The sequence below is a fragment of the Rhincodon typus genome, chromosome 1, assembly GCF_021869965.1.
Source record: "Rhincodon typus isolate 14 chromosome 1, sRhiTyp1.1, whole genome shotgun sequence".
In the NCBI taxonomy this organism is placed as follows: domain Eukaryota; kingdom Metazoa; phylum Chordata; class Chondrichthyes; order Orectolobiformes; family Rhincodontidae; genus Rhincodon; species Rhincodon typus.
In genome coordinates this window covers 23498868-23512343 of record NC_063332.1, presented here as the reverse complement: position 1 = coordinate 23512343, position 13476 = coordinate 23498868, and the positions used below count along the sequence as shown (strand labels likewise).

The window sequence follows — 13476 nt, the reverse complement described above, 5'->3', positions numbered from 1 at the left end:
CAGTTATTATGGCCACATACAATATCTCTGTCATTGCCAACTAACTAATGAAGCTGTGGAAACTTGATTAGATTCCCTCAAAGATAGCCGATTATACAAATTTACTTCAATCATTTGTTTAAGAAAAAATTTTTGCCGTTCTCCACTAATCTGGTGAAACCATGAAGAAACTGTCTATAGTTGTTCTCCCTCCTCCATCTAGTTCGAGGTCAAGTCTTACTAGCAGAGCCATCATGAGTAGTCAGTTTCAGACATTGCCAGATAGATTACTCAACTGGTTGGGGTACATTTCCTTCATCTGTTCCTGCCAAGTGACCTGAAACCCTTCAGCTAATTCATAAATGCCAAACTGTTTCTACTGGATCGATTCAAAGAACTCAGTCACTGAAACCACAGTACAATTACTTGATCAAGATCTATTTCACCAGTGCTTCCTTCTGTGTGTAACTACATCATGAATTTCAAAAGCTCCTCAGTTTCATTAACAAAGATTCAATTTGCATTGTCTTTATGTTGCTCAACAGAAAATACCTCTCATAATGTGTTATAACCAGCAAGCTTCACTGCTGAGAAATCTATGTCACTCAGATTTTGTAGACAGCGTTAATATACTTCTGTTAACTCCCAATCTTCAAATTCGCCTTTGGATAATTTCGGGACAACATGAAATTCATATTTTACCTTTCTTCCCCACTATTGGAATTTCTCTGACATAAACTGTTCCTCAAATTAATCTGCAGATGGCATCTTCCAAGAAGGATGCCTTATAGTTCTTTGCACCTACTATTAGATAGATGTCAATCACAATGAGACACTTCTTTAAATGAGCCTTGGTTGCACTGATTTACATTATATAAGTGTTTTAAACAAAATGCAAAAACGTGCTCAAAATCAAAAGGATGGAAATCAAACAGGGAGCACTATGCTCAATTTAAAGTTAGAGTGTTTAAAAAATTTCTTCAGGCAAAGCTAAGTGCAAGTTTTCACAGTATTTTTAATTGTACATGGAGCTTTGTAGACCACTGCAACTGTTTACTCCTATTCCCCCATGTTCTTTCCCCAAACCAGTGTATAATTCTTCAAGTCACTCCCTTTCAAAAGCTATTAAGGGTTTTACACACAGGGTGAGGCAGCCTGGGCAGAATTTTACCCGTTTCACTGAGGTAGTTCTGTAGGTTTAGATTTAGATTTAGATTTATTTATCACAAGATAAGAGCAGATTTTGTCAGGTGTGTCCAGGAAGGATTTCTGACTCAATATGTAGATAGGCTGACTGGAGGGGAGGCCATATTGGATTTGGTGCTTGGCAACAAATCAGGCCAGGTGTCAGATCTCTCAGTGGGAGAGCATTTCGGTGATAGTGATCACAACTCCCTGACCTTTACTATAGTCATGGAGAGGGATAGGAGCAGGCAGTATGGGAAAGTATTTAATTGGGGGAGGGGGAATTACAGTGCTATTAGGCAAGAGCTACGGAGCACCAATTGGGATCAGATGTCCTCAGGGAAATGCACGACAGAAATGTGGAGGTTGTTAAGGGAGCAGTTGCTACAAGTACTGGAGAGGTTTGTCCCACTGAGGCAAGGAAGGGATGGTAAGGTGAAGGAACCTTGGATGACAAGATATGTGGAACACCTAGTTAAGAGGAAGAAGGAAGAGGAAGCTTACTTAAGGTTGAGGAAGCAAGGATCAGACAGGGCTCTAGAGGTCTGCAAGGTAGCCAGGACGGAACTGAAGAAAGGACTTAGGAGAGCTAGAAGGGGGTATGAGAAAACCTTGGTGGGTAGGATCAAGGAAAACCGTAAAGCTTTCTATACTTGCATGAGAAACAAGAGGATGGCCAGAGGGAGGGTAGGGCCAATCAGGGATAGTGGAAGGAACTTGTGCGCGGAGTCAGAGGATTTAGGGGAGGTCCTTAATGAATACTTTGCTTCAGTATTCACCAGTGAAAGGGACCATGATGTTTGCAAGGACAGCATGAAACAGGCAGATATGCTTGAACAGGTTGATGTTAGGAAGGAGGATGTACTAGAAATTTTGAAAAACATAAGGATAGATAAGTCCCCTGGGCCAGACGGGATATACCCAAGATTTCTATGGGAAGCGAGGGAAGAGATTGCTGCGCCTTTGGTACTGAACTTTGCGTCTTCACTGTCCACTGAAGTAGTAACAGAAGATTGGAGGTTGGCAAATGTCATTCCCTTGTTCAAGAAAGGGAATAAGGATAATCCTGAAAATTAAAGTCTTACTTCTGTAGTGTGCAAATTATTGGAGAGGATTCTGAGAGATAGTATTTACGATTATTTGCAAAAGCACAGTTTGATTAGAAATAGTCAGCATGGCTTTGAGAGGGACAGGTCATGCCTCACAAGCCTTAATGAATTCTTTGAGGATGTGACAAAACACATCGCTGAAGGTAGATCAGCAGGTGTGGTGTATATGGATTTTAGCAAAGCATTTGACAAGGTTCCACATGGTAGGCTCATTCAGAAAGTAAGGAGGCATGGGATTCAGGGAAATTTGGCTGTCTGGATACAAAACTGGCTGTCCAATAGAAGACAGATAGTAGGGTATAGAAGGTAGATGGAAAGTAATCAGCCTGGAGCTCAGTGACCAGTGGTGTTCCACAGGGATCTGTTCTGGGGCCTCTGCTCTTTGTGATCTTTATAAATGACTTGGATGAGGAAGTGGAAGGGTGGGTTAGTAAGTTTGCCAATGAGACGAAGATTGGTAGAGTCGTGGACAGCATGGAGGGCTGATGTAGGTTGCAACAGGACACTGACAGGATGCAGAGCTGGGCAAAGAAGTGGCAGATGGAATTCAACCCAGAAAAGTGTGAAGTGATTCATTTTGGAAGGTCAAATTTGAATGCAGAATACAGGATTAATGGCAAGATTCTCGGCAGTGTGGAGGAAGAGGGATCTTGAGGTCCACGTCCATAGATCCCTCAAAGTTGCTACACAAGTTGATAGGGTTGTAAAGAAGGCATATGGTGTGTTGGCTTTCATTGGCAGGGGAATTGAGTTTAAGAGCCACGAGGTTATGCTGCAGCTCTATAAACCTCTGGTTAGACCATACTTGGAATATTGTGTTCAGTTCTGGTCACCTCATTATAGGAAAGATGTGGAAGCTTTGGAGAGTGTGCAGAGGAGATTTACTAGGAAGCTGCCTGGACTGGAGGGCAGGTCTTATGAGGAAATGTGAGGGAGCTAGGGCTTTTTTCATTGGAGCGAAGAAGGATGAGAGGTGACTTGATACAGGTGTACAAAACGACGAGAGGCATAGATAGAACGGATAGTCAGAGACTTTTTCCCAGGACTGTTACGAGGGTGCATAATTTTAAGGCGATTGGAGGAAGGTATAGGGGAGATGTCAGACGTAGGTTCTTAACACAGAGTGGTGGGCGTGTGGATGTGCTGCCAGCAGTGCTAGTGAAGTCAGATACTTTACAGGCTTTTAAGTGACTCTTGGATAGGCACATGGAGGATAGTAAAATGCAGGGTAGATTAATCTTAGTAGGATAATAGGTCAGCACAACTTCGTGGGCCGAATGGCCTGGCACCCACTTGGTTACAAAAACTAGAATTAAAAGATTTTAACAAAGTCAAAAGGTAAGCAAGAAAAAAAAGTCCAGATCTCAGAATCCCAAGTCCCATCTCCACAATGGTGCAGGCACCACTCCAATCACTTTGCCACCCAGGAGGCCGATGCCGCCACCGCCATGCAAAAGGCCTATTCTTGCTGCCAACTGCCACTCCGGCCTGCTCTCGCCACTGCTGCCTCACTGGCCTGCTCTCACCACCGATCTGGCCCACTTTTGATCTGCCACTGTTGCTCTGGCCCACGTTTCTATCCGCTGTGATTGCAGGACACGGCCTACGCATTCAGCTCCCAACATGCGGTTCCCGGTCGCAACCCAGCTCCTTAGACAGGTAATTAAAAGAGGGTGGGGGCAGGGGGTAGAAACAGAATTACTGCAGAGAGGAGAGACAAGAAGAAGAGAAGAAGAGAAAAAGAAAGAAAAAGGAAAGGGAACTGGCAAGCAGAGTGGAGCTCCAAATGAAGCAACTTACCCTGAAGTCATCTTGCCGGGCAGGGAGGAAAGTAGGATATCAGAATGTCATGTCAGTGGGCTACACCAAGCTTGCTGGGGACAGGCTTAAACTGACAAGGGCCATTTGTCCACCAATGACAGATGTCCAAAATATGTATTTAAGGGTTAGTTCTGGGCAAATTAGGGATATTGCAGGGTTCATTCTAGCAGTGGACAGCCCGCTCTGCCATGGCCGAAGCCCAGTAGGTAGCTAAAAGTGGTTTGCTGGTGGTACTCTAGGAATATAGTTCATTTTTAAAATGTTGAGGTGGCCCCTGAGAGGTAAGGTGCCCTTGCAGACTGCAGCGCCTCCTTCCAAGGCTGCTAGCCCTTTAATTGTAAATACCCTCTCAGGAAACTGCCTTTCTGCTGCAGTCCTTAATTGGATGCACCCCAGCATAAGATCGCATCAACAAATGAAAGGTGCTGAACCATTTTTAAAAGGAATGACATCCTGCCCTTTATGTGCTAACAATTTAATGTATAAAAAAGTTCCATGTTCTCTACGATTAATCAGAAGAAAACCTTTGGTATGAACCATCTGCAGCTGTTTAATATCAAGAATCCATCACTGGACTTTCTTTCCCCACTTTGGAAACAAACATGGAAGAACAGACTTTCTGCTTTGAGTGCAGTTGGCGATGTGTGCACATTACCCAAAATCAGAAATATTTTCCTTCCCGCTACTATCTGTTGAAAGACGTACACGTCATTGAAATCAACATCTGTCAATGGCTAGCAGAACTGGTTGGCGTCATTAAAATGCAATTCAATGTTTAAAGACTTTTTATACATTAAAAGTGGCAACTTGGTGCAGCTCCATTAATACAACTGAAAATAGGTTTAACAAATTATTTGATCACAGCCTGCTTTGCTCTTAATACTGAACACTTCATCGTTATTTTGGGTATACATTAGTCAGTTTTAAATCACAGAACAGCATCAGAGATAAGATGTGGCTATATTTTAAATCATAGAATCCCTTTGGTGCAGGAAGAGGCCATTCGGCCCATCAAATCTGCACCGACTCTCCAAACAGCACCCCACCCAGACCCCTACTCTATTCACATAACTCTGCACTAATCCACCTAGTCTACACATCCCTAGACGTTATGGATAATTTTACATAGCCAATCCACCTGATCTGGATTCACAGGAAAGATGTGGAAGTGTTGGCAAAGGTGCAGAGGCGATTTACCAGGATGTTGCCTGGAATGGAGGGAAGGTCTTACGAGGAAAGGTTGAGAGAGCTAGGGCTTTTCTCTTTAGAACGACAAAGGATGAGAGGTGACTTGATAGAGCTGTACAAAATGATCAGAGGTATAGATAGAGTAGACAGCCAGAAACTTTTTCCTAGGGTGGAGGTAGCTTTTACGAGGGGGCATAGTTTTAAAGTGAAATGAGGTAGATATCGGGGAGACGTCAGAGGTGGGTTCTTCACTCAGAGACTGGTAGGGGCGTGGAATGCATTGCCAGAGAGGGTAGTGGAGTCGGCCTCATTAGGGGCATTTAAGCGGCTATTAAGTAGGCATATGGATGATAGTATAAGGTAGCAGTGGAGGTTAGATAGACCTTAGGTTTTGGGTAAAAGTTCGGCACAACATCGTGGGCCGAAGGGCCTGTACTGTGCTGTACTGTTCTATGTTCTACCTGCACATCTCTGGTTTTAATTTTCTATGAAATTAAAAATAAGTTGTATTCAAAATTTTGCCTGCAAGAGTCCTTGTGCCCAAAAGCACTAGCATGATTTTTTGAGCTTTCTCCAAGATGTGCAAGCACATGCAAATAGTGGAAAGTGCTAACAGTGCTTATACCATCCTGGGGACATAGGTCGCTTTTATGGACCTGTTTCTAGCTCAAATGTTTTATAAAATAGTGCAAAATACCACAGAAACCTCTGATTTCTGCTGAATGGACTTCACACATTATTTTGTGACCTTTTGAGATGGTTTCATTGAGTTCCAATGAATTGTGCTGGGAAAAAAAAATGCACAATGGCAGCTGCATTTGCTAGGAATACATTTAATCACAAAATATATGTTTGAAACAAGTGCAAAAATGGCCTTTTAAAGAATCATCTCATTGGGACTTTTTCAAAACAGTACTATAAAATCTCATTCGACCATGAATGTGTACCTACCCATGGAGTCATCAGTTCAAAAATCCGATTTCACTGATACCCTCAATCCACAAACATGCACAATGAGCAGGACTGTTTAATATTGATCAAGCAGAAGAAAACCTAAACTATTATTCTCTTTCACATTCAAGGACACAAGAAAGGAATCAGCAGATATAATGTACTTGAATTTCTAAAAGACATCTGATAAGGTGCCACACAAGATAAGAACGCATGAAGTTGGAGGTAATGTATTAGTATGGATAGAGGATTGGTTATAGTTAGGAAGCAGACAGGCTGTGACTAGGGAATTGCCATAGGATCAATGAAGGGGCATTACAGAGTCAAAGAATCACAAATCATACAAAATAGGCCCTTCGGCCAGCCAACAAACACCAAACTACATTATTCCCATTTACCTGCTTTTGGTCTGTAGTCCCTGGCCTTTTAAGTGCTCATCCACATGCTTCTTAAAATGTTGCAACAGGACTTGCCTCTAATACTTTCTCTGGCAGCATGTTCCATACTTCTACCACCCTCCGGGTTACATCTCATCAAATTTATGCACCTGTAGGGCTGTTAAAATGTCTAATGCCTCCACCTCATTAATCTTAACCTGTTCTGGAACCTCACCAACCCCCAACTGAAATCCCTCACAATGTCCTTCTCCTCTGTGAATACAGTTGAGGAGCATTCATTTAAAGCCTCACCCATATCCTCAGGTTCTATGCAGAGGTTGCCCCTTTGGCCTCTAGTAAGTCCCCACTCTTTCCCTGATAATATTATTCTTAATATACTTATGAAAAGTGTTGGGGTTTTCCTTGGTCCCATCTTCCAAAGATATTTCGTGGTCTCTCTCTGCCCTCCTAATTTCCTTTTAAAGCAACGTCCTTACTCTCTGTACTTTTGAAGGGCCTTTCCAGTTCTTAATGCATTGTACACCACTTCCTTCTTTTTCTTGATCAAATCACGACATTCAAGAATCCATGGACTTGCTGACCTTGCCCTTCACTCTTAGAGGAGCATGTTGGTCATGAATTTTCACTATACATCTTTTAAAAGACTCCCATTTTCCAAACGAAGACTTACCTGTAAATAGCTGCTCCCAGTTCTGTGTTTGCCAGATCCTGTCTAATGATATTGAAACTGGCCTTCCCCCACTTTAGATACTTAACTTTCACACTATCCTTATCCCTTTCCATTATGATTTCTAAACTTAGAGTTACGGTCACTATCCCCAAAATGCTCACTGAAACTTCAATCATGCAATCGGCTGCATTTCAGATTAGGACAAGCATGTCCCATCTCTAGAAGGAATATCTACATACTGGTACAAAAAGCGCTACTGGATGCACTTTAAAAATTCCATCTTGTCTAATCACGGAGGTGATCCCAGTTAATGTTAGCAAAGTTGGAAAACCCTTACAACTATAACCATTTCTCTCACACCTTTCAGCAATTTGCATTTTTGTGCCTCTATCTCCTCTGACTGTTGTGAGACCTATAGTATAATCCCAGCAAATTAATCACCCCTTTTATCTCTAAATTCTAACCAGATGGTCTAATTTGAAGACCCTCCAAGAACATCCTCTTTCCTAACTGCAGTGATGGTTTCGTTTTCTCAATAATGCAATGCCCTCATTTGTCTGACAACTCTCCATCATGCCTGAAACTTCCTATACCCTGGATTGTTGGGCTGCCACTCCTGTCCTTCCTTCAATTTTGTCTCAATGATTGTAGCAATTACAAATCCCAACCTGTTGATCAATGCTCTAAGTTCATCTGTCTTATCAATCAATCAATTAAAATAGATACAACTGAGTTTTCAATTGGGCCTCCTTGCACCTTATCCTGCCCATGTCTTCTCTGCTGGATTGTCCTAACATTCCTTCTATACATGATTGGACCTTGCTCCCAACTTCATATCTACTCTGTTTACCATTCCTTACCAAATTAGTTTAAAACCTCCTGGCAAGGATATCAGACCCATTCTGGATTAGATGCAACCTGTCTGGAGAGGCGGATACCCTAGTTGTATTATTGTTAGACTATTAAAACCAGAGACCTAGATAATGTCCATTGCAGATGGTGGAATTTGAATTAATTGAATATCTGGAATTAAGAGTCTAATGATGACCATGAATCCATTGTTGATTGTTGGAAAAACCCATCTGGTTCACTAATGTATTTTAGGGAAGGAAACTGCCATCCTTAGCTAGTCAGCCTACATCTGAGTCAAGACCCACAGCCAATGTGGTTGACCCTTAAACAGCCCATTGGCAGTTCAACAATTAGGAATGGGCAATAAATGCTGACCTAGCTAGCAACACCCTCATTCTGTGAATGAATTTTAAAAACGTTCATTCAGGTCCCACCTACCCCAAAAACCATTCCAATGATCCAAAAATCTAAAGATCGCCCTCCTACATTATTCCTTTAGACATGTGTTCATCTGACCCATCTTCCTCTTCCTCTTCCTATAGTCAATATCGGGTAGCACTGGAAGTAATCCAGAGATTACAACCTCAGAGGTTTTCATCTTTAATCTACTATCCAACTCTCTAAACTTCTGTTGCAAGACCTCCTAACTATTTTTACCCATCATGTCAGCATTGACGCATACGACGACTGCTGGCTGTTCACCCTCTCCCTTCAGAATGCCTTGCAGCTGCTCTGAGACATCCCTGACCTTGACAACAGGGAGGCAGCATACCATTCGAGAGTCTCATTTGCTGCCACAAACTGCCTGTCAGTTCAGATATTTACAATTCATATAGCTGAAAAGATTAGAGTAATGCTAATAACATAAAGCAGACATCTAGGGGACATCATTTGCAGCTCCCTTCCAAAGCACACTTCATCCTGACTGCACCGCTATTCATTCAATGTCACTGGGATAAAATTCTGGAATTCTTTGCCAAATAGCACTGTGAGCATACCTAGACCACGTGGAATGGAGCAGGTAAGAAGGTGACTCACCACTATCTTGTCAAAGACAATTAGGGATAACAAAGAAATGCTGACCTCACCAGGGACACCCACATCCCATTTTCACCTATAGAAGAATAGGAATTGCATTTCAAAATAACTCCTTCAATGTGAAATGTTTTGACAGATGTGAAGCATTATACTACATACACAAGTCTTTCTAATGTTCAGTTGCTCTTGTTAAAAAAAAAATTACCACACTTCTCTATTAATCTACACAATAGTTTTGATTCTATGTCATGAAGGTGAATTCATGGATTAACATAATATAAAACTACACACCTGCACATCTAGAAATGTGGAAAGCAAACAGCGTGACATGAGAAACTCTGCATCTTCTGTAGACTTAATCATTATTAATAAAGTGATTAATGGTGCATTTTTCAGGGTAAAGGATACAAGGTCACGTCCTAGATCATTGGTGCCAATTGCAGGTGAAAAATAAAAACTTGATTTCATACAAGAGCACTAGCACTGTAGATCCAACAGACAGCCATCATCTCAAAGTGCTGCATCCCTTTTTACTATACTGATATAAAGTTGCTCTCCTGTTGCCGGGGTAATATGAAACCAAGGGCATCCGATGGAGATATTTTGTTCAATTACGTTCTTGAGATGCTGAAGGACAGTTTTTTAAATGTTAGGTAAGGATGCAACATAAACACATATTATTCTTGGTTTTTGTGGTGCATTTATCTACATATGTTAACGGTCATAAAAGAGAAATTAAAATCCACTGACCTATGCATCTGCAAGGACAGCTTTGTCTTCAAGATCTTTAATGTTGCTGCTGCACATGTTGGATCAGATTCCTCATCATTTCTCCATGGGCATGTGGGGCCAGATGATGGTATTATTCTCTTCTCGGTTTCCTTAGTCTTTGTTGGCTCCAGTCCTGAAGTTACATGCAACATATAGAATATCACTTCTGCTTGTGACAGGAATAAAGATTTGAATACGCACAAATAACTAATATTCATAGTGACATAAGCATTTATAATTAACAATTTCTTCAGATAGTTATCAAGGTGTATGAAACAGAAAAGTAATACAAGTACTACAAAGAAACAGTTTTGTAAGCACATATTTAAGTAGTTCACCTAAATAAATTAGGGGAACGTATAGTTAACTGCATGCTTTCCCTCACCTCATGGTTTAAAGACTGCATTAAGCCACAAAGATCTAAATTAAGTTTTTGAATTCCACACCCACAGCTAATCAATAGTAGTGGGGTGCTACAATTAGCATTGTGCAGAAATCACAAAGTGATGCAGGGAAAGGCAGGTTTTGAACTCGATCACTATCAGGTGATCTTGTTGGAAATAAAAAGTGAACACATGCTAGGAGAGTTGCATAGGCTTCAAGGTCATGTAAACAATTAAATCTCAAGGCATTTTCTGACCAAGCTAAAACATGAACTGGAATTTGGAAAGCTATCAAAAAATACCAGTCCTCTGTGGAACTGCATCCTAATAGTTTGCTAAGAGAAAAACTGAAGGGAGACAAGGGGAACAATTAGTTGGCTTTGTGCTGGGTTACATCAACAAGAAGTTACTACAAGTAATTCCAAGTCGGTTAAAGATCATTAATCAAAATTTTGCATTCATGCCAAATCTAATGAAAACAAAGGTTATTTCTTGCAAAAAATGTTTTTGTCCTTTATTTCCATATATAACTCCTTTCTGTTGTAAATTATGACCTCTGTAAAGAACTATAACATATCAAAATCTTTTTGAAATTGTTCAGTGTCACCTATTTGCCTGAAGCAATAACAGAGATAGAGTTAAAAAGATGAATCAATAGCAGGAAATGGCAAGGCTGGGCCTGTGGCTGAAAGCTAGGCCACTGAATGCTGACATTATTGATTTTAGCAAGTTCACCAGGACTTGTAATTAAAATGTAAATTTGAGAAAGAGATTATGTCCTGACAGAAATCTTGGGATTAGGAAGAAGATAAAGGGCCTCAGTGGTGCAGAGAGAGAAAGTGAGAGAAGGAAGGTTTCCTCAGCTGTGAAGCTTTACCTTCAGTTTAACAACATCAGATCGGCTCTGAAGTTTAATTGGTAAATTGTTGATACAGATAATAGAAACTGCTGATAGAAGTTGAACCATGGAAAGCTTCTATGGACACTAATGCTTTTAAACTTTTTAACTCTTGACTCTCTCAATTTTGCATAACCCTGACCAAATAAGCTTTTTGGAAATCTTTTTAACTTGTTGAGCAGAAAGCATGTATAGTTTTGTGTTGGGGAGGTAGTCAGTAAAATAAAGTACTGATTGACTTATAAACTGTTGCTTTAAGTGAAATCAGAGTATCACAGAATGGTTGCAGCACAGGACGACGACGTTTGGCCCAACAAGTCAATGTCGGCTCTTCGAAGTGCAAGTTAGGTAATCCCACTTCCTCAACCTTTCCGTGCACCCCTGAAAATTTTCTCGCTTCAGGGGCTTATCCGAACTCTCTTTTGAAAGTCATTTTTGAATTTGTTTCCATCACTCTCTCAGACAGAGTGTTTGAGATCTTAAACATGTTTTTATGCAAGGAGGTTTCTCCTTGTATCACTTTTAGCTCTGATGCCAATCACCTTAAAATTGGTGTCATCTAGTTCTTGACCCTTCTGTTAAAGAAGCAGAATGGAACTTGATCTCATTACTAAGACCAACATAATGAACTGGTGTATAACAATTAGAAGAGGGAAGCCTGCAGGATTTTTCTATCTCCCCCAATCAAGTTATATTGAAGCACAATGCAGTGCAATTCATTGTTATCCTGTCAATAAACCCAAAACATCTCACCCAAGTCAAATGACTGTCAGCTTAAATTGCATTCCACATATTTAAGCATAAAATCTCAGCTGCACTAAAGTACAGTAATGTGGGAGTGATGTACGTACAAGGTGCCATCTTCCAGATAAGCCATTAGATTGAGACCCTGTCTGTCCTCTCAATCATCATTTTTCAGTGTCACACTTGTGCAATGATCAGGTATTTATACCTGCTTAGAGTGAATTTTGTCAAGTCATCCAATTGAATTTTAAAGCGCATGTATTTGAAGACCACATACTAGCATGGATTAAGGATTGGTTAACAGGCAGAAAGCATAGTGTGTTCGAATAAATAGGTCATTCTCCAGATGGAAGGCTGTGACCAAAGGCACTGCATGGATCACAGCTTAGGCCCCAGCTATTCACAATCTATCGATAATTTGGATGTGGAGGGTAGTTGTCATATTTTCAGCTTTGCAGATGAGGCAAAACATGATGGGAAAGGGAGTTTTGAGAAGGATGCAAAAAGGCTTCCCTGGGATTTAGACAGGCAGAGCGAGTGGGCAGGTGTATGGCAGATGGAATATGATGTAGTTAAGTGTGAGATTGGAGGAAAATAAGTTCAGAATATTTCTTAAATGGTGAGAAATTAGAAAGTGTTGATGCCTAAAAGAACCAATGTGTCCTCTTTCATAAATTACAAAATGTTAACATGAAGATGCAGCAAGCATTTGTGGAAAACTTGCCAGGTATATCCTGTGGCCAAAAAAAGCAAAACATAAACACCATGGCCAATTACTGCCCCATCAGCCTATACCTGATTATCAGCAAATTATTGAAAGGGGTCATCAACAGTGCAATCAAGCATCACATGCCAAGCAATAACCTGCTTGGTAATGTTCATTTGGGTCCTGCCGGGGCCATTCTGCTCTTGACCTCATTAAAGACTTCATTCAGACATGGACAAAAGAATGAGGTGAAAGTGACTGGCCTTGACATCAAAGAATGTGGCATCAAGGAAAGCTAGCAAAACTAGAGTCAATGGGAAAACTCTCCTCTGGTGGAGTCACACCTAGCAAAAAGGAAGATGGTTGTGGTTGTTAGAGATCAGTCATCTCAGCCCCAGGGTCAGACGTGTTATAATTGCACAATGTTCAGCACTATTTGTGATTCTTCAAAACTGTGATTCAATTGTAATTCAAAATCCTGGCCAAATGCAGCAAGACCTGGACCAAATATTCAGGTTTGGGTTGACTTGAAGGAATTTGTGCCACACCAGTGTCGGCAATTACCATCAGCAATAAGAGAGAACGTAACCACCTTCATATTCAATATCATCACCATCACTGAATATCCCACTATCCTCATTCTTGGGGTTACCATTGACCAGAAACTCAATGAGACTAGCCTTCAGATTGGTGCCACATCCACAAACATTGACTTCCTCCATGCTGATGCTCAGATGTAGCATATGCAAAATGCACTGCAGAAATCCATCAAGTCCTTATTCA

General features: G+C 41.0%; 1 protein-coding gene across 3 annotated transcripts in view; it reads right to left on the bottom strand.

The window, feature by feature from the left end:
• Positions 1 to 13476, bottom strand: part of uvssa (UV-stimulated scaffold protein A) — a 106036-nt gene that overhangs the window by 49012 nt on the left and 43548 nt on the right. For all 3 annotated transcript variants that reach the window (XM_048615734.1, XM_048615800.1, XM_048615866.1), the window contains exon 9: positions 9942 to 10095. In XM_048615734.1, coding sequence (XP_048471691.1) covers positions 9942 to 10095 — 154 coding nt within the window. The remainder of the gene's footprint in view (positions 1 to 9941; positions 10096 to 13476) is intronic.